Raw genomic sequence first — 22,053 nt, forward strand, 5'->3', positions numbered from 1 at the left:
AGACACCATCTTACAGCAAGATGGTGAAGGGGGGCGAGTGTAAAATGAGTCCTCAAGTTTGATAGATAACCAGAACAGACACACAGATTGTGTTCCCCAAGTTTTATTAAACTCAGAAGTGTTTAGATATGCGGTACATTTTTTTAGTAACAGAGTTTCTCCTAGCTTGCTGGAAAGGTAGCTTACAACCTACACTGGAAAAGGGGAGATTACAAACACTTGTTTCATGCAGCTCCCGCCTTTTGCAGAAGCCTAGCGTCGCCCTTTTCCTCTTCTTTGGGATGGAGTAAATATATTGCTGAGCACAGGCCACATATTGCATATGTGTCACATGACAAGTCCCCAGCAGTGTGAGGCCTTGGACTTTTTAGTCCAAGGCAAGTCTCTCAATGAGAGTTGCAAAGGCAGCTTCTGAAAAGTCACTTTCTTGTACACGTGGCCCCCTTGATGCAAGGAGTTATGGCAGTCCAGGAAGCAGGACAAAAACAAAAACTGCCCATCACAAGCTTCTAAAAGGGGTGGTGGTGTTATACTCTATTTTAATTATATCACTGCAGCATAATATGACTTGTTTAGGCTTAGAATTAACCAAATACCCTAAGATTTGACCGGCAGGAAGAGGAATCTCCTGGAACAAAGGTTCAATGGTGGCACCAAATCTCACCACTTTGCTTCTCTCAATATGTGTCAAGTTATTCCCTCTTTGTGGCACCTCCCTTCCCACAATCCACCAAGAGAGTAAATACTGTAATTTAAACCAACCACAATGGAAGTGAACAGAAAGCCTAGACACATATTCTCCTTGGCAACACTGACACTGGTGTATCAAGGCTCTTCAGAAATCCAGAATTTGTCCCCCTCTTTGCTCTGTTTCTTTAGTTCTTGTTTTTAAGCTCACCATCGTGCACGGGTGGGCACCACTGTGTCAGCTTCTCAGAATACAAAATAAGTTTAAATGAACAAAAGAAGTGTGCCATGATTTTTTCAAAATACAATTAATGTGACGTGATTTAAAAGACTCCAGCAGTTCAACTATTGCATCGAAGGAATGAAGGATCTTCTGAAAATTAGGCATATCTGGAATGGTGGGGAGGAGGGTAGGTAAGAGAGACAAAAGGATTTTTTAAAATAAAAGAAATGCATTTGTTTTAGTATATTTACATCACCGGTGAGAAACCTCAGGCCCAGAAACCCAAGCCTCTCCCATCTGGCCCTTGGGAGTCTCCCCAGGCCACACACCATCCTCAGCCACCCCTCTCACTGCTCATGCTCAATACTTTCTCAAGTATTTTTGCCTGGCTGGAAACTCCTTGAACTCTGACTGCCTCTTGTCTGAATGGAGGATAATCTGTGTGTGTGTGTGTGTGTGCGCGCATAAGTGTTAACTAGTCAAATGTATGTTTCCTTCTGACACCACCCACCACTTGACATGGCCCCCAAACAGTTACTCAGAAGGGAATGTGGCCCAATTTACATGCTAGCTAGCTTTCAGTAGCATAAAATGTTTGCTTATTTCTCTCCTGACACATCTTTACAGAACAGGTTAGTCACTGACATCACCCAGAGAACTTCATGGCAAACTGTGGATTTGAATCCTTGTCTCTTTAGTCTGACACTCTAACCACTACACCACACTGCTTTTCCTTTCCACCAAAGGACCCAAGGCAATGTTAATGGAAATGTCACTGCTACCAAGGCACAATAGCCAGGTTCAACATGTAGATCTCATGGTATATTTAGCTTTGCCTGTATTTGTGCACTATGCTTTGAGATGCCACTCCTCCCAGTCTGAAAGCACTAAGACCGGACAATTCCCCCCCCCCCCATGGTTAAGAAACGCCCAGAGATTTGACCCAAATTCACAACTGGGAGAGATGGAAGAAAGATAATTTGAAAGTTCAGAACATGAAAGGACAGCATTACCAGCAATCACTCATGATTCACCGCAGTGAATTTCAGTTCTGTGATCTCAGAGTCTGGTGAACTACTTCCGCTTCTGTCGCTGTAGGTATCCCTGTAACATTCAGACCATTAGAAAGATAAGAACTTCTACACACTGGCTCTGGTTCATTAGTTACAAATGCAAATTCATCTACATGATCTAGCCAGTCAGGAACTACAGCCTATGACAGACTTCCACAAAATAGCCTAGCCGGTCCTTCTCAGAAAATCTGGCAGTGACAACAGCAACATTTTAATTTCTCACAGTGCCCCACAGCATCTGACCTAGTGTCACTCTAGGGTACAGAATGAAATAAATATGGCTTTCGGACCCCAGTCACCTAACTGGGGGTGGAAGGGGGGGCAGAGACATCAGTGCTGGTGGGCCTTGCTGGGCCACCAGAGTCCCAACAGCTGCTCTAGGATATCAGGTGCTGACACCAGGTCTGTTTTCCAGCCTTTGAGGATTCTTATACATCCAATTTGTGGCTTGCATTGTTCTTTAAAATAGCCCAATTGGTTAAAAAGGCATGGCCCTTCTTAGTGCAGAGGGCAGGCACTGACCAGGTGACATTAAGGATTCTTGCAGCCTTTTATTCTAGGGGCAACTTCAAGTGCTGGGCAGACTAGCAATAAAGGATACCATGTGCGGCGTACAAAGGGCGGGGGGGGAGCATGCATTTTGCCAGAGGAAATATACAGGAGACTGCCACATCTCTAGAACATACACCAAAATGCAGGGGAGATGAATGGACTTCCTCCTTCGCTATGTTGAACAGAAAATGTAAGCCTTGTGCACATCCCCTTGCAGCTTCTCCGAGACAAAGCTCCTAGAGAGTGCAATTTTGTGAAGAGTCATTCTGAGTCTGGCAAAACTCCACAAGCCTTTGGCAGGCAGTACTATAGTGCCAGACTACACTGGGATGGAAAGCGGGGAGAGATTGTTTGGTAGCAATTTCTTTGTAAGTGGAATGATACCAGAAGACTGGCCTTAATCATGACAAAGAGCATTTAGGACACTGATACCCAAAATATGTGTCAGCAGTATTCTCCACTACTTAACGAACAGTATACTGATGTCAGCTGCAACAAAAGATAAAAGCAGACCAATTTTCCTAAGGAGGGAGATTAAGCCAGAGACTAATGAGCCACAGTAGAAGCACAACTCCCTACACTTTCATTCTACAAAGGCATTACTGATATTGTAGGCCCAAGTTCAAGGAAGGAAGATACAATACAGCCTTAAGGTTTTTATGCCTAACAGAAATAGGAGACAGCCTTTCATTGGTGCACCATGCTGAACAGAAAACACTGCCAAGCCGGCAGTTATACCACGAGCCAAGACACTCAAGCTGAACTTACCTGGGGGAGAGTCTGCATCCTTTCTGTAGATAATGTGTGAGCCTCCCTGCAGAAGCCAGGAGGAGGCCGAAGTAAGGAGGAGATGGCTTTATAGGTCTGGAGAGGAACTCTGGATGAAACTGAACACCGACAAAAAATGGATGCTCTAGGAGAGAAGGTGGTAACATGCTTTGTTAGGTTACTATCTGAAGCCCTCTCAATCGGCAAGGCCAGGCCAAAGTACATAGGCAATATAAAGCTTTTCTGATTACCATCATCCGTCTCTCTGCTGCATCGACTAACTATTGCGGTACTTGCCATTCATTCTCCCCATCCAAGGAAGGAAGAGTCCCTCTTTCCATATTTGTTGTTGCCTAAGACAACAGTGTCAGTCTCCCAGCTACTAATTCAAGTGCTTACCTTCCAGCTCAACCACCTCCATTCGCTCTCCTTCGACATCCTGGCCCACAAATTTCAGACCGTTTTCTTCAAAGGTGTTTTTCAACTCTGGGTTTACCTGTGGAAGGGAAAGTGGTGTCATACAATCACTTCTCTTCAGAAAAGCCAATGTGGTAGCAGGGGTTGATAAATATTGCTGCATACCTCGTATCTGTGTCTGTGCCTCTCTTCCAAATAGTCACCGTCTCCATACAGTTTTCCTATCCATGGAGAAAATATGGCTGTGCTTATTACAGACTGGCTAAACACATTAACACCACACCTTCGCCTCCAAAGAATAAATTTCAGAATTCTACTGGACCACCAAAGAAGATAAAGAAGAGACTTGCTAGACCAGCCTAGGCATGTCCAAAGTCTGTTTTGGGGACCTGACTGGCCCCCCAGCCATTTTTATCCAGCCCCTGTGGCATTATATTTATTGGGGTCAAATCCTAACAAAAGCTCAACAAGTTCAATCCCTCACGCATGTTCACTTCATCAAATCTGGCCCTCTTTGAAAAACGTTTGGGCACCCCTGATCTAAACCAACGTGCTACATCCCAGTGGCCAACCAGATGCCTCCAAGAACTTCAATAATGACATCAAGGCAATTGTCTCCTCCTGTCACTCCCCAGCAACTGGCATATCATCTCTGGACCTGGTTCTATTTAACCATCACGGTCAGCAGCCACAGACTAAGCTGTCTAATCCCCTTTAAAATCAAAACTACTGGCCATCACATCTTCTAGCAGTGAATTCTATAATTTACATATGCATTGTATGAAGTAGTACTTCTTGTCTACACTAAACTTGCTACCATTAAGTCCCTGTACCACCACAAAGTTTTGGTATGAAATGAGAGAAAAAGTCTCTGTTCCTGAAAAGTTTGTTCCAAGAAACTTTCCAACTGGATCAACACATCTCTGCCATATTTATCCATTTTGTATTGCTTTTAAACTCATCTGTTATTTTTTTGTGCCGTTTTGAAACTGCTTTTATTATATGTTGTGTGCATCGCCGAGGGACATACGTGGAAGGAGACTGATCAATTAAAATAACAACAGGAGTGGGAGCCATTTAGCACAAAATCTTCCAGTACTTAACATAATAGATCATGCATTTGTACCATCACTGTTCACCAACAAGCAAAAGGAAAGTGGAATACAAAGGAGGAGAGATAACATAGGTCTAGGAAGAGCCATACTCATGACTGAGTTCTTGGTGTGAAAAACTGTCTTCCTCTTCCCAAGCCTCATGGTCCCACCCATTTGACCAGGATTATGCTCCGGCATGTCTACGATCTGAGGAAAGTAATTCAAAAGAGGACAATGGGATTGAAAAGGAATTAGAAGATAAGCATACATCAAAGGGTAGCTCTTGGCATAAACAAAAGGCCATAAACATCAATCTTAATCATTTGTGTTCTACAAGTAGAAAACTGGTTTCATCACATTTCAATCAAGCCAAGAGATTACTTTAGAGAGGAGTCATGGGGCTCTGTAGTGGAATGGCCTGGAATTTCCATACAAAACAGATAGTCATTCAGTTCTGTAGGTTGGCTGGGGGCGAGGAAGAAGAAGAGAGATGCAACAGACACATAGGCTCAAGGGGACCATGGGCAAGTCACTGTCTCTTAGCCTAAGCTTCCTCACAAGGCGGTTGTGAAGATAAAACACGGAGCTCCTTGAAGGAAAGGTGGGCTATAAATGTCCATAAATTAAAAAAAAAAATCAATAAAATCAATAAAATAACATAAAAGCAGAAATATGGTGTTAACTGTAAATGATCCTACATCTTGGACCTATATGCATCGGTCCAATAATATGACATGCCATATTATTACGTATTTGAACATTATGTCCCACATGGATAGAGAGGTCTTGCTTTCTCTCCAGGCATATGGGCCAAAACCTGTCATACCCAGAGTAGACCTACTAAAGTTAATGATTATGGTTACATTAGGACCATAATTTCAATGGTTCGACTCTGAGTAAAACTCAATTGAATACAACCTTGAAAGTTTTGACTTATACAATGCAACAGAGATAGGCACCATAGCCACAATGCTCCATTCATCAATTTGTGGTTGCATTCCATAAGACCATAAGGGGAGTATGTTTCACACCCCAACCGTCTATTCTTGCCATTAATTTCTGTGCAAGCCAGCCAACGTATTTCATATTTTTGGTTCTCTATGGAAAAATGCTAAATGCTGAATGCTCTGGACGTGCAAGGAGTAAAACCACCCTAGGCTCAAAAATTACATCATACTTACCACTGGATGAGTAGTTTTGGGGTCAAATTCTGTAGAGTTGGCATCTGCCAATTACAAATGTTGATCAGATATGGCTAGCAGTGCAAACCCCAACTTTCCATCAGTCACTAGGTCTGCAGGATAGGTCAGCATTAACCCCAAATTGCAGGGCTGCAAGTGAGGGTTTGAGATCATGACCAAAGCATAATTTAGCTATGGGCTTATGGTTCACAGTCCAACCTTTAACTACTCACATCCCTTACCGTATAAGGCTTCTTTTTTCAAAAAGGAGCCTCTAGGCACAAAACTCAGAAATATTAACATAACACACAGCTAAAAAATACTTTTCAGGGTGCTCATGATGTGAGTTGGGCTGTACTGGTCATGCTATCATGAATACCTGTGACCTATCCTGCAGACTTGATTCAGGGATTACGGAGACAATATGTCCCTAAAGCACTCTCAAGCTACACAGATCTTAACTATTATCCTGTGAAACTCTAAGATCAGTAGTAAATGCACTGGAAATGTTGCCTCCTATTCCAATCAGTTCAATTGAATACAACAGTTTGCATAGCAGATGTCTGTGGCTTGGAAAACAGTTACAAGGACAGAGTGAAGAAAAATGGGTGCTGTTCCCCTTTAAGGTTAGTCATTTTAAATGTCACAGGTAGTAATTTATACCAATCCACTAGAAACACGTTATTAGCAATCTTAAGTATTGGCACCCATAAATCCATCCCCAATGAAGTGTTTTTATATCATTGCATTTACCTTTCCAACCCAGGATATTGCGGGCAAATTCCACAACTGCTAGCTGCATTCCCAAGCAGACTCCTGCAGAAAAAGACAGCACAAGCACTCTCTTCAAGTCCCCAATAACTCTGTCATAGCAACCACTATTTGTATCAGGGGCCACATAAGGACAAAGATGACAAAAATGTCGTGGGGGGGGGGGCGCTGTACAGGGGATGCTGATCTCTGCTTGTATGTCGCCCAAGCAAGCTCAAAGTCATGAAGAAAACAGATATTGATCAGTGTAAACCAGAAACTCCTCTTGCCAGTTGCCTCTTACATTTGACAGGCTGCACAGCAACTCAATTACCTGATCCTGAGGTATTAGGGTGGATTATTGCCTAACAGGTAAAACCTGTACCTGGTGTGTAATAATAATAAAAAATCATCTCTCACCTAAGAAGGGTTTTTTCTGTTTTCTTGCCCAAGAAATAGCTTGGATCTTCCCTTCCGTTCCTCGAACACCAAACCCTCCTGGAACCAAGATTCCACTGCATAAAAGGGGGGGGGATCCATTCAGTGACACCTGAAAGACTGTTACACTTTCATAGAATCATAGAATTGTAGAGTTGGAAGGGACATGAAGGGCCATCTAGTCCAACCCCTGCAATGCAGGAAGGTGAACAATCTGCATTCCACAAAGCTTTTCATTATTATTTTAAACTTCAAACATCTACACAGAAACAGAACAGAGTGACTCAAAAATGCAAATTACACCACCAGGGTATACAAATACATTCCTTTCGGGTCATATGTCCAGTGCATCTGCCAACGATCTATAGAACATGTCCATTTTTCAGCATATTCTTTCTAACGGCTACCATTCTTCCTATATATGACATTCACTAATTTGTCCATTTCTTTCATGCATTTCATTAATCACTCTCAAGGGGCGGGAGTTTCAGAAGTTCAGTGAACACTCTTGGATCTTTTCCAAATAACTGCAAAGCAACAGCAGAAAGGCATGCTTAAAGTAAAGTATATTGTGCAGGGTTGCCTGCTGCGTCTGACCTTCAAATTCTCTTTGCTACTTAGCAGACATGCAGGTTTCCAGACAAAAGTCTCCACCAAATGTGTAGTTCCCCTCAAACAAATGTTTTATATTTATAGCTGTTGTTTAATTAGAGTAATCCTGGTGAAGCCAGGCAACCGAAGCATATAAAAGGGGACTGGCTTCAAAGGCTGAACACCATGGCTGTTTTGCTCCTCATCTCCAAAAGAGACTATTCAGAATGATTAAGGTGCTCTGCAGTATCAATCTATGTATGAAAAGGGTCAGAGATGCAAGTAGACGTTCCTTCCAAGGAAGTGCAAACCTTCAACCGCTGCCTGCAGTATCCTTGGAAATTTGGAGTGCACGACTAAAATGCAATATACACTACTTCTGATCATGTATACATGGGATAGAATTGTATACATATATTTGGTTTATGCCCCACTCTATCTTTTTGTGGTTTTATTGTACTATATTGCCTTTGTTTTGTATCTTTATACATAAACACTCAATAAAAATATTTATTGGGGGGAAAGGATGAATTCACAGCTAAAAAGTGAATCTCATTAATATACTCTGTTCCAGAATCCTGCCACCATCATCAAAGAATTATAGAGTTGAAAGGGACCATGAGGACCATCTAGTCCAATCCCGTGCAGTGCAGGAATCTATGACCCAACATAGGTCTCGAACCCACAACCCTGAGATTAAGAGTCTCATGCTCTACCAAATGAGCTATTCTTCAGAGTTATCAACTGGTATTCAGTGGCAAATTGCCTCTGAGTATGCAGGATCTATGTAACAATTGCAATCAACTGCTATTGAAAGACCACTGGCTATTAATATATAACTAGACTCTTATTCGTGGCAGTATGATTTCTTGCCATTGAGTAACAGGATATGTGGCACGTTGGGTTTTGTGCAACTAGGTTCTGCCCTGAACAGACCTACTGATATTAATGAACCTAAGTTAACCTCATCCATCCATTTCCACGACTCCACTGTCTACTTGGCTCGTAAGATAAAAAGGAAAACGGCCACTCTAACTCTATATAAACAGGCCCAGCCAGACTAGACTACTGAGCCAACCAGGGAACAATAAAAGAAGCCTAGAATGATGCCAGTAGGAGTCACTGCGTTTCAAGGAGGAAAGCAAGGTTATGTATGCCTTACTCAGCACTGCAGAGTTTCTGCCAGGCCTCATGGTATCGAACTGGTTCTTCTTGGAGAGTAGCTGGTTCCAAGTCAGCAGAATCAATGTACTAGGAAGAAATCCATTTTTAAAAAACGTGAGATTAAAGCAGAATCAGAGGTACCATTTTTTTAGCTCACTGGAGCAAAAAGCTTTTCCCCTCCCTCACTGCTGGATACAACCAGATCAAACACTATCTGAAGAGATCGACACATATTTCTTTTTGTTTCCCCAAAACTACGTATGACACAACTGTTCCAATTATTGAAGCACGGAATTTTTGCACCCATCAAAAAATACAGGTCTTGTATTGCAAAACAGATGTTATTTTTGATGGTCAATTTATTGTTCTGTTCACAAATCTTTACCATTTGGAGCCAAAAGGGCTTCTACCACCCCTCTCCAATATCCTTGGCGCTCTAGAATTGGAGGCACAGTCACCAAGTACAGAGACTGCCTCTGGGTGTAGTAAGAAATGCAAGAGGGTGGGTGGGATGCAAACAATCTTTTCTGAAACAATCCGATAATCCAACAGTTTGTGAAGGAAGACATCCACATAGGCTGAAACAGTTTAAGAGCCTTCCATTTGGTGGAGGGCTTCTGCCATCATGACAACTGTTGTCTTCTGTTTGCTCTGAAGCTCCAAAGATGGAGGTTTCAAGGTGTCACATTACATACATGAGCTCTTCCAAGAGGGTTTTTAATTCCTGTAGCAGCAAACTGTAGCCCTCCAGACATTCTGGACCTCAAATTCCATCATCCTTCACTATTGTCCATGCTGACTGAGGCTGATGAGAGATGTAGCCCAGAACTTCTGAAGGGCACCAGGCTGCCTACCCTTCCCCTGTAGATTCTAGATCTGAATTGCTGTTTAAAGTAAACAAAACCTATATTCTGCTTAGTGACCTTCCTTATCCACTTTTGTGGGGGGCAAGGGAAGAATGGATTGCCTCTTTCCCCATTCATGTATTTTATATGGCAAGCTTCCCAAAATCTTTTGTCCCCTGGAAAGGAAGAGTACCCAGTTGGGGATTCGAAACAGAATCACCATTATGCGTCTATACCACCAATTATGTCCAATGGCTATGCAAGTAGCAGCAGGTTAGTAAGCTTTTTTATCCTCAGTGCTGCTTGAATGTAACATTAAATGGGATTGTGTTTTTTCTAAATACAGTAGTTTTTCGTGCATGAGTATTTATGGGCTGGAAATATTGGCACCATGGCTGCTGCTGAATCACCATTCTCAAAACAGGAAAGTACATCCTGGTTATTGCTGCCCTTTGCTTTAAACATGAATCCAGAGGAGACAGCGATTCTGCTGGGGCTAGTGGAAAAGCATACCTTGATCTCAAGCTTGTGATTGATAGCCAGGGCAGAATGTTCCAAAGCTTTGATGACAGAAGCATAGGAATCTGAAAACTTTGTGTATTTGCCAACAAGAGCAATAGAGCAGGTCTCCAATAAGCGATCATATCTGTGTGAACAAAACAAAAAAGCACAACACTATTATCTTCTATCTTTAACCTTTAAAAGCGCAAACTTTATACTTTTAGCTAAAATAATTAGTTAAAAGATCAGACCTGCATGATCAAGCAGCCTCTTGCTTTGGCAGCACATATGCAATATTGTATATGTTTAGAGCCCAGGCATACAAAGCCAAATGTTGAATGAATATGATTCAGCATGAGAATTCTCAGGTCTGGTCTATATATGCATATAAGATGGTAGATCCCTGAGGTTATAAAATTGATTCTACCACTACAGAATGAAGATATGGGGATAAGAGGGGGGTTTTAGGCTTCTCTACATGAAGGCATGTCTACTGAGAAACATGCCATTGGGCTCAATGGGGCATACTCCCAGCTTAGTGGTATAGGATTGTAGCCTTAATTAAGTTTAAATCTTTCCCTTAATTCCCTTTACTGCAGGTTTTTAAGCAAAGGTTGGATGGACATCTGTCATGGATGTTTTAGTTGAGATTCCTGCATTGCAGGGGGTTGGACTAGATGACCCGTGGTGCCCCTTCCAGCTCTATGATTCTAAGTACTCATCCACATATTATAGCTACTTCAGTCCAGTTAAGATAAAACTACAGTAGTGCCCCGCAAGACGAACGCCTCGCAAGACAAAAAACTCGCTAGACGAAAGGTTTTTTCGTCCGCGATTTGCCTCGCAAGACGAATTCCCCTATGGGCTTGCTTCGCAAAACGAAGCTTGCCCCGGGGACAGCGGGTCTTCTCTTTTGAAGCAAGGGGCTGCGGGGAGATAGCGATCTCTCTGCAGCCCCTTGCTGCAAAAGACGTCGGGGGAAGCGGGGAAGCGAAGCGCTTCGCTTCCCCGCTTCCCCCGGACCTCTTCTGAAGCAAGGGGATGGGGGGAGATAGCGATCTCCCTGCAGCCCCTTGCTGCAAAAGACGTCGGGGGAAGCGGGGAAGCGAAGCGCTTCGCTTCCCCGCTTCCCCCGGACCTCTTCTGAAGCAAGGGGATGGGGGGAGATAGCGATCTCCCTGCAGCCCCTTGCTGCAAAAGACGTCGGGGGAAGCGGGGAAGCGAAGCGCTTCGCTTCCCCGCTTCCCCCGGACCTCTTCTGAAGCAAGGGGATGGGGGGAGATAGCGATCTCCCTGCAGCCCCTTGCTGCAAAAGACGTCGGGGGAAGTGGGGAAGCGAAGCGCTTCGCTTCCCCGCTTCCCCCGGACCTCTTCTGAAGCAAGGGGATGGGGGGAGATAGCGATCTCCCCCCAGCCCCTTGCTGCAAAAGACGTCGGGGGAAGCGGGGAAGCGAAGCGCTTCGCTTCCCCGCTTCCCCCGGACCTCTTCTGAAGCAAGGGGCTGGGGGGAGATAGCGATCTCCCCCCAGCCCCTTGCTTCAGAAGAGGTCCGGGGGAAGCGGGAAGCGAAGCGCTTCGCTTCCCCGCTTCCCCCTGACGTCTTTTGCAGCTGTTCCGAAGTGGGGGGGGGCGGGGTCACCTGCCCCAGCCGCCCCACTTCGGAAAGCTGTTCCAGGAACAGCTCCATAGGAACCTCCATAGGCGCCCGTCACCTCTCCAGCCAGGAGAGAGCGCGCGGGGCTAAACCAGCCCCCCGCGACCCTCTCCCAGCTGGAGAAGTGACGCGCGCCTATGGCAGGAGCCTCCATAGGCGCCGTCACCTCTCCAGCCGGGAGAGCGCGCGCGGGGCTAAACCAGCCCCCCGCGACCCTCTCCCAGCTGGAGAAGTGACGCGCGCCTATGGCAGGAGCCTCCATAGGCGCCCGTCACCTCTCCAGCCGGGAGAGCGCGCGCGGGGCTAAACCAGCCCCCCGCGACCCTCTCCCAGCTGGAGAAGTGACGCGCGCCTATGGCAGGAGCCTCCATAGGCGCCCGTCACCTCTCCAGCCGGGAGAGCGCGCGCGGGGCTAAACCAGCCCCCCGCGACCCTCTCCCAGCTGGAGAAGTGACGCGCGCCTATGGCAGGAGCCTCCATAGGCGCCCGTCACCTCTCCAGCCAGGAGAGCGTGCGCGGGGCTAAACCAGCCCCCCGCGACCCTCTCCCAGCTGGAGTTGTGACGCGCGCATATGGCAGGAACCTCCATAGGCGCCCGTCACCTCTCCAGCCGGGAGAGCGCGCGCGGGGCTAAAGAAACCATAGCCCCGCGACCCTCTCCCAGCTGGAGAAGTGACGCGTGACTATGGCAGCAGCCTCTGAAGGATGCACCGAAGCCTGGCGTGGGGGGGGCGGAGAGACCTTCTCCCCGCGCCAGCCTTCGGATGGCTGTCCTGAAGACTTGGGGTGGGAGAAGGGTTTTCCTTCCCACCGCCAACATTCAGAATGCTGTTCTGAATGTTGGCGGTGGGGAGGAAAAACCCTCCTCCCACGCAAGCCCCGGGAACAGAGGGAAAGCGCTGCGCGCCTTCCCCTCTGTTCCCGTACCTGTGCTGAAGGCTTGCGGTGGGGAGAAAAGCCCTTCTCCGCACCGCCAGCCTGGCAAGCGGTTTCCCTAGGAACGCATTAATTGATTTTCAATGCATTCCTATGGGAAACCGTGCTTCGCAAGACGAAAAATTCGCTAGACGACAAAAAATGCGGAACGAATTAATTTCGTCTTGCGGGGCACCACTGTATAAAGTTTAACACAGGAAATTTGCCAAGTTCTAACTTACTGTACCTGTAAAAAGATTTATCTACAGTTTTTCTGTAGGTGAATAGTTAGGAAGAGAATCTATTCTTGCTAAAATACTCTGGAGCTCAGGAGGGCTAAGGAAACAAGCTCTCCTCCTAGCCGCTCCTCTGGTAACACAGTCGGTCAGAATAGCACAGTTGCTTCCTACGAGCGAGCTCACCTGTCAGCCATCTCCTTCCATTTCATGAGCATTCTCCGAGGCTGCTTTTCAATGGGAAGGTCAAGCCGGTGTCGGAAATAATCAACCACCCCTTGCTCCTCTAGTAAAAGAGGTACCCGATAGATGGAAGAGACATCATGAACACAAATTACCTGTTCAATAAGAGAAAGAATACTCACTGTCACATTTATGATGTGCATAATACACAGCTCTAGTACCTGGGAGAATTATTATTTTTTTGTAAAAAAAAACTTTATATGCTGTATATTGCAAAGGGAAGATTTTGCTACATGCACAGACCAGATCTATGACCTAAGTGGTACCTCCGGTTGCGAACAGGAGGTCCGGCCGTATCCCGAAGTTTTCGCAACCGGAGGACAGCTTCTGTGCACACACGCGGATGTACTACTGTACACAAATAAATGTGCCAACGATATCAAAACACATACATTTAAAGAATTTTTACCTGTTCTGGTTCTACATGACAGAACATGGAAATCTTCTCTTTTACTGAGGTATCTAGAGGCGTGGAGCATCTGCATACAATCTAGGAATGAAAACAGTAAGTTATCAAACAATACTGCACCAGGTTATAAACCTAACCTTTAGCACTTGGTAGGTTAATGAAATCTGCCTTGTTGCCTTCTGCAAACAAAATGCTTCATGGCTATTTGTCGATATGGCATCATTTAAAACAACTCTCTCCACCCCATGACTTATGACATTTGAAAACTTCTATAAAACCAGCAGAGTGTGTTTCTACATGCCACAGCAAACTTACCAGATCTGGTGAGAGACCAAGACCCCGGAGTTCACGAACACTATTCTGGGTGGGTTTTGTCTTCTGTTCTCCTGTAGAGCTTGGCTAGTGCACAAACATCAAGAAATATGTATGAGAAGACAGTGTGTCAAATCTACAGCCTCCAAAGTATTATGTACTGCAGCAACATATACAGCCATCATCCAAGTTTTAGCAAATCTAACAAATCACTGAAGGAAACAGCAAGCAATAACAGCAAAATAAAGTATTTTTCACTGACCCAGAATAATGTAAAATTGATTTTATCTGAACATCATTAGAAGACAGCTTCACATGCTATAATAAGGCTCGCTGAACAATTTAGTATTAAATGTGCCTATACTAATTAATTCCTTATCAGATGCTTTCAGGAACATGATTAAATGCTTCTATTTCGATGAACAAAACTCACAGGAATTTTGGGTATTTTTCTATGTATGTAAGGCTCCACTAAATTTATTACAATACAAATGGAAGAAGCTATCAATGTTATGGCCATATACTAAGATATATACTTACATTATTTCAGAAGCCAGTGATTTCTTACTGGATATTAAATACTTGAGTAATCAACTATATGATAGCAACCTTGCCACAAAAAGCTGACATAAAAAGAAAAGTTTATGTGGCAGTAGCTCCTACTATTTCCGAAAGGATTTAATACTGTATATAGGATTTTGTAACCTAATTGTTATGATGACTATATCAAGTGAAGCAGTCGTATCTGAGATGCCAAAGCTCCAATATAAAGCATGTAAGAGGGGGAAGACCCATTGAACATAGGAAGTACTTCCACGTAAACCTGTACAGGACAATTTAGGTAGTGCCTGGTAGATTCAGGTTACTTCTCCAGAGATAATCTATGCAATTTGACACAAACATCAACTAGTGTTTGCATTTTGAAACATATGAATATCGCCTGAATTACTATATTTTACTAACTATTTTTGCCTTTAGGCCCTTTTTCATACTATTTTTTTTTAAGTAGTGGTGTTCATAATGCTAAAAAAATGCCAATTTCATTTCCCATTTCCAAGGACACACTTCTAATCATCTGAGATGGAGCAACATCATTAAAGAACTGATACGTTTTCCGAAACTAGTTAAGAAGGTCACAAATGAAAATAGTTTGTTTTATTTTTAGAGAAACTTATTTTTCCACACTACCAAAATGAGGGAAGCTTACAAAATTTCCTTATGTACTGCTGAAACAGTCAGAAACAACAAACGCAACCTTATACTGAACATCTTACCTGTGGTACCAGACTGACATGAATATTACAAAACTTTTCCCGCTTGACTTTGAATTGAAATTGGCGGAATGCCTCGATGAAGGGCATACTTTCAATGTCTCCTACAGTTCCTCCAAGCTAAAACAGAGAGATCTAGAATTAAGCACCATACTCTGTTTTTAGAACACAAAGACAGCATCAATGTCACTCTGTATAACTATCGGCAGTTCACCTCAAAGTATGCTATGTAATAAGATGCTGGATGATGCAAGCCATAGGTTGGATCCAGACTAAATTACCTCCACTTCAATTTCATTTATTTCAATGGGTACTAAGCAATAACTAACCATCCTATCCCAGTTCTTTGAATGGAACTAAAGTTCAACTCATTCAGCCTGGATTCAAATAGAAGTGTTTACTAACCAAGCAAGATCAACCCAGAACAATTAGGTATTTGACACTTTCACATTTCCAGTTGACCCAACCAATATTTTTTCTTTTAAATTTCTTCCATATTCTGTGACTGCAAGCAAAATCTTCCCAGAAAATTAGTGCTATATGTTATCTGGAGAACACAGGAAAGATTATGCTCTTTGGAAAGGTTACTTTCATGCAAATAAATCCTTAGATGAGCAAAGATAGAACTTGCTAAAAGGAGGGAGGGAATTGCTGACACTCTCTCAAATGCCCCTATCAGAATTCTAACCAGAGTACTGTATCAATATATGATAAAAAGATATTGGGTTGCATCCGTCTAAGTTTTACTCGGAGTAGACTCACTGGATTTAATAGAGCTAGGTTAGTCATGTTTGTTAATTTCAACGAGTCTATTCCAAGTATAAGTAAAATTAGATACAACTCTTTGGCCAAATTTGCATGTTACTCTAAAAAAATACATGGATTACTGCAAACTGATGACCAGAACAAGCTGCAGCAAATCTTGGGCTCATATGCCACCTATCCCTCCTCCTCCTCCCACACAAGGAGGAAGAGATAATAAATTTCATCCAAAATAGAAGAATACTGTAAATGTTAACTATGGTTTGTCTGAAACAAGCCAGCATGAAAAACAATGGCCAAGTGAGAAAGAGAATAAGCATCAGGCACAACCTTCCTACAGCTCACCCACACTGCAATACACTATGGTTTAGCAAGACACATCAACATTCAGCCTTTAACCTGTGCAACAGATCATGGATACCAACCTCAATCACACAGACTTGAGGTTCTATGCCATCGTCATCTACCGGGATTCGTGCTTGCCTCATTACCCACTCCTGGATAGCATCTGTAATGTGGGGTACAACTGCAAAACGAGACAAGAAGAGAAGAAGTGAAGTGTTTGGAATATATTTGTCCATTTTCAAACTAAAAACAATCATAAAAACCAGTATCTTAGATTTCACATGCTCCATACCCAACACAGAGCAGTGCCCTATTAATCAACAGATATTTGTTGTGACTTGCACTAACATGACTAGGGCTGAAATCCTATTCCTCAGCTTATGTCTTAGTTTCAGAACCCTCTCATCTCAACAGGGACTACTCTTCTTTTATATTTATTTAAAATAAGCAGACCCTGCCACTGGAAAACTGGTACCAAGAACCAGAGCTACTATGTACCATATTTACCCAAATTTATTGCACACCTTTTTTTGGCCAAATTAGGGTGCGCATTAGATTTGATGGCACCAGCAAATACTTCTTTGGTTTCAAAAATTGAGATGTGCATTAAATTCGAAGGTGCATTAGATTCACGTAAATACGGTATATTTTTCTTTGATATACTTTATATATTTTCATTAATATACTGATTTAGTTCCCCTCTCAATATTCCTAATAAATACCCAGATGACGTAGGAATTACCATAGCCTTGTCCCAAACACATTGTTCCCATGAAGTTGCCACTCCTGTTCCAAACAGTAGAAATACTGACAATAATATGAATCAAGGCAGAGATATTTTAGGTCAGCAAACAACATAAACGACCAATTTGAACTTCACAAGCCAAACCACAGCATAATGATTTATATATTGTCCACATATATGTATATATCAAGTGTTGTCATGCCTTATTTTTAGAATTATTTGTATACTTTTCTCAACTGTGCATGCCACCATGAGAGCCAAGAACAAATGAGCAGAAGGGATAAATGTAAACATGCCCATGTTTGCCAGCTACAGATCAGAACAGCATTCAGCTGAAGTACACAGAGAACCAAGCATTGCCTTTGTGATACAAAAGGCACAAGGCCTGTCATAATACTGGAAACGCTGATATGCTGACTTCTATTAAATCCAAGTGAACCCAGTTCCAATATCCTACCTTGAACTGTTTTCCCAAGATAGTCTCCTTTCCTTTCTTTGTTGATGACATATTGATATATCTTCCCTGTGGTCAGATTATTGTCTTTTGTGAGTCGGATATCAAGAAAGCGTTCATAGTTGCCCAGATCCAAATCCACTTCCCCTCCGTCATCCAACACAAACACTTCACCTAAAACCAAGTGACATTCATAAGTTAGACTTGCTTGAAACAGTAACTACCTTCTTCCCTACAAATACTAACCAGTATTTCTATATTGCACCCTAAAAAAGTTGTCACCAACTCACTATCTATAGCACTGGCAATTCCAAACCCTCACCCCAATGCAACAGTTAGTGCAATTATACACCACCATCCCTCAAAACATCCTCAGCGTTATTTTATTCTTAACGTTTAAAAGTTTGCTCTTTCTCTCCATCTTACCATGCTCATAAGGAGAAAAGGTGCCTGCATCAATGTTAATGTATGGGTCAATTTTAATTGAAGTTACGTGCAAGCCACATGATTTTAGGATTGTCCCAACGCTGCTAGCAATTATTCCTTTCCCAATCCCAGAGATAACACCACCTGTTACCAGAATGTACTTCATTTGTTTTAATACCTGGAAAAGAAAAGAAAAATTAATTTGACAACACAAAATTGTCAAAAATTAATTTGACAATAATAATCTCTGCCTAGATACTGGAACAATGGTATTTAAATCCAAACATGGAAACTATGTTGAAAATGTAACAGAAAATGTTTTGAGTTTTTACAGAATAAATGCACTAACACCACCTACACAAAACTGTCAATGGTATGTGAAAGATCTTTTAACCAATTTATTTCTGTGAACTTTGTCCAATTAAAACGAATAAAGACAGAATGATTATACTTTAAACTTTATTTTCCATTTGGATGTTGTTGTTACACTCTAGGCTTAATTTATACATTTAATTCCATCCCCTTATTGCCTTAGGGAGCAATTCTAGACACACCTTCCTATACAGTAAGCCCCATTGAAGTCAATAGGATTTACATCTGAGTATTCTGTAATGAATAAGGTTTTCTTATAATGCTGATTGTACCTTGTATTCTGCTGCTTTTAAAACCACTTTTTGCTTTAAACTGTTGTATGGTTTCACTGGTCATTTTGTTTCCATTTTAGATTGTATTTCTGCATTTTCACGATGTTTAATATATTTTGAAACTTACTTTGTATTGTATTGGTTTTACGTAAGCTTTGTGTACTTTTCTGGCAGGCAGAGTAAAAATTAAACCACAACACACCAGGCATACTGATAGCAGTCTATAAATATAATAATATAGCTACCAATGAAAAGTAGAATAACTTGCAACAGCCAAAGCAAACCGGCAGTCCACCTAAAAATAGGATATTGACTTCCAAGTTCCCAGAGTTTTAGGGACAAATTTGATACAAACTACACTGACTCTTCACAGTGCATAACAGGAACAACTGTATGCAAAACTTCTTACTCCATTTAAAAGTTAATGTGACACATTCTTTTACCTATAAAATTTTAAACCTCATAAAATCCACTACTCTTATTTATAGTGTATGCCTTGCTTAAAGGAACAGTGAGACAGCAAATCACAAATATGTCTTGTTCTGTGTAATCAGGAGAACAAATCATAAAGGAAAGCAGGACAGGGATGGGAGCCATCAGTCATTTATTGATGCTATTAATTTCTAATCCACCTTTGATATATATTTAAAAATTAAGGCAGCTTACAAAATAAAATTTAAAATCTGAATAAAAACAAAAATTTCTAATCCACCTTTGATATATATTTAAAAATTAAGGCAGCTTACAAAATAAAATTTAAAATCTAAATAAAAACAAAGTGTATAAACTAGCAGGCACATCCAGCAGTGCTTTCAAAAAAGGAAAATCTTCACAGATTAAAAGCCCTGGCAAACAGCATGATTTTGCAGCGTTTGGGGTTGACCTCGGTAAGATCTCTGAAGAGGCATTCTGGTAGACATAATTCCTCCACTGCTGCCAGTTGTGTCCTCCAGCATGGAATAAGGGAGAAGAATATAAGTGTATGATAGTGGTAATGTGACCGGGTGGGACCAAAAGGACTCTTGCATCACCATAAAATCCAGCATATTAATTGTGTCTTAAGTCACAAGCAACAGCAAACGGAATGAATAGCCTTAAAAACTAATAAATGTATCATGGAACAAGTTTCTGTGGACTACATTGCATCTGATGAAATCAACACTAGTCCACAACAACTTATGCCATAATAAATGTGTTCAATCTTTTAAGAGCCAGATACCTTGACAACTGCTGTAAGAGACTAACATGGCTACTCCTGTGGAAAAAGAAAGTTCGAGTGTGCCACAGTGGTTAGCTTCTTAGACTAGAAGGGAGAGATATGGCTCCTCTGGATGATCCTGCATTGGTCACTAATCCATTGCAAGGATAAAATGAAAAGACATGAACCACTTACATTATCCCAGAGTCCTTGGAAGGAGAGTACTGTATACTAAAAGTGTCATAAACAAACATATCAGCTTACACAGTCTACAGCCTACTTTGCATTTGATGAAACTTACAACACAGCAATTCTGTTTGTCTATTGCAGCAAACGAAGGGATGCGGGAAGTCTACAGATTACTTCATCTGTTCATATGAAATAAAAAGTTTTGGAAAAGCTGCCAGGGTAGCTGGAATGTGTGTCATATCCAACACATTTGATGCCTCTCCAGGCACATTCCATTGTTCCCCCCCCCCCATAAATATTTCAAGAAATGTGGGGGGGGGGATTAACTGGGGCAGGAGAGGGTGGGAGAAAAGAGACCAGGGAAAGAGAAGATTGATGAGAACCAAAAAAAATCTCAATCAGATAAAAGGGCATAAAATATGATCTTCATTTAAGTTTAGGGTATGGCTGGAATGCACATCATTAATAAGAACCTCTTGAGGCACAGAATTCAACTGAGGATGGGATCAGAGGCCTTTCTTTACACGGGAGGGGAGACAAGAAGAAGAAGAAAGAAAGAAAGAAAGAAAGAAGGGGGTGTACTCCTATTATTATTTTTATCTTTCCTCCAAGGAAGCACACCTTTTATCCTCTCAACAACCCTGCGAGGCAGATCTGGTTGTCAGAGAAAGTAAACCTTCATGGGAGGGGGCAGGTCCGAGAATTTGAACCTTGGTCTCTGCCATTCCTAGAGCCAACACTTCAACCTCTCTAGGCCATGCTGACCAAAAACCAGCACCAGCTGTGGGGCAGTTAGATAACCTGACACAACTGGGCTTCATGATGTCTCAGCTCCTTCCCTGGCCTGTATCTAAATACGGGCCAAAGCCACCTCTGCTGCATTGGGGAAGGGGAGCTCTCCTGATCCGTCTGCTGAGCTTTTTTTGGGGGGGGGTCGTCTCTGGACTTCAACGCCCACCCTTCACCCCCCCCAAAAAAACCCCAGCATCGCTGAGCATCTGTGGTACGCAAAGGACGGAGGCGGCCCCCTTGAAAGAGAGGGACGACCCCACAGACGAGGCAGCCTATGGGGAGGGTTTGGCCAAGGGAAAGAGGCGACCCCTTTCGCTCGCTCTTCTCCTTAGCTCAGCCTAACCGCCTTCCCCCCCCCCTCGACTCTCCTTTCTGGAGGGGGGGGGAGGACCCCGACAGTTTGGCCGCCTCCTCACGCGGCAGCCTCGAAGCTCGCGCCCCGCCACCCCTTCCCAGCCACGACATGCGCGCGCGCGCTTTGCCCCCGCCCCTTTTATAACGGCCGTTTTCCCCTCGCGCTCTCCTCACCCGCGATGCCGAGGAGGAAAAACGGCCCGCCCGCCTCGCCTGTGCCGAATCTCTCGAGGCCGGAACCGGAGGAGGTGGAAGCAGCGCCGCGAGCGCGTGAAGCCGGCACCTCGCGGTTAGAACACATGGGATGGGGATGGGGAAAGAGCAGGGAGGAAGAGGAGGAGCTAGGCGCCGGCGGGCTCCAGAACATGTATACATAGGCATATTTTTCATGAGGAAGCGCGCCTGCGCAGAGCTTGGCGCGAGCACTCCGCCCGCCTTCTTCTCTGGGCCCGCTTCTGATTAGCTGGGACTTGACAAGGGGCGGGGAGAAGGGCTGGCGGGCCGAGAATGAATGGAGTGAGTGCATGAATGAATGAACTGCATGTGCGTTAGATGGGCGCCGAGGATGAGCCGTGGAGGCCGTACAGGCTCGCGATCGTATGCATGTCTGTGGACGTAGGAGCCGGGTGCCAGGGGACGAGGTCCTTTAGGGCCTCCCAATAAAATATTTTTCCCAATAGTGATGTATGGAAGTGAGAGCTGGACAATAAAGAAGGCTGATCGCCGAAGAATTGATGCTTTTGAATTATGGTGTTGGAGGAGACTTGAGAGTCCCGTGGACTGCAAGAAGATCAAACCTCTTCATTCTTAAGGAAATCAG

At 43.4% G+C, this 22,053-nt stretch overlaps 1 protein-coding gene across 6 annotated transcripts; it reads right to left on the reverse strand.

The window, feature by feature from the left end:
* Positions 1-87: 87 nt before the first annotated feature.
* Positions 88-21,625, reverse strand: CTPS1 (CTP synthase 1). 6 transcript variants are annotated; one of them, XM_083512159.1, is made up of 20 exons: positions 21,408-21,625; positions 19,920-20,049; positions 18,057-18,234; positions 17,634-17,804; positions 16,512-16,612; positions 15,328-15,444; positions 14,057-14,140; positions 13,742-13,822; positions 13,276-13,427; positions 10,297-10,429; positions 8,937-9,025; positions 7,166-7,260; positions 6,749-6,811; positions 5,996-6,039; positions 4,925-5,021; positions 3,886-3,941; positions 3,703-3,799; positions 3,304-3,448; positions 1,924-2,014; positions 88-1,077 (listed from the first exon to the last, which is right to left on the reverse strand). In XM_083512159.1, exons 3-19 carry the CDS (start codon positions 18,220-18,222, stop codon positions 1,930-1,932), a joined length of 1,776 nt encoding a protein of 591 aa, XP_083368285.1. In that variant the 5' UTR covers positions 18,223-18,234; positions 19,920-20,049; positions 21,408-21,625; the 3' UTR covers positions 88-1,077; positions 1,924-1,929. The 6 variants fall into 6 exon arrangements, with proteins under 6 accessions (XP_083368285.1, XP_083368287.1, XP_083368286.1 ...); XM_083512161.1 differs by lacking the exon at positions 21,408-21,625 and adding an exon at positions 20,709-21,343; XM_083512160.1 differs by lacking the exon at positions 21,408-21,625 and adding an exon at positions 20,163-20,261.
* Positions 21,626-22,053: the final 428 nt, after the last annotated feature.

This window comes from Podarcis liolepis (genome assembly GCF_965112155.1).
Source record: "Podarcis liolepis genome assembly, chromosome: 7".
Lineage (NCBI taxonomy): Eukaryota > Metazoa > Chordata > Lepidosauria > Squamata > Lacertidae > Podarcis > Podarcis liolepis.

Coding starts and splice junctions, on each gene's coding strand:
- CTPS1 (XM_083512159.1), bottom strand. CDS start 18,222: ATGAAGTACATTCTGGTAACAGGTGGTGTTATCTCTGGGATTGGGAAA. Junction 17,805..18,056: donor CTTTTCTCCTTATGAGCATG/GTAAGATGGAGA, acceptor ACTTGGTTTTAG/GTGAAGTGTTTGTGTTGGAT. Junction 6,812..7,165: donor ACAGAAAAAACCCTTCTTAG/GTGAGAGATGAT, acceptor CTTTTTCTGCAG/GAGTCTGCTTGGGAATGCAG.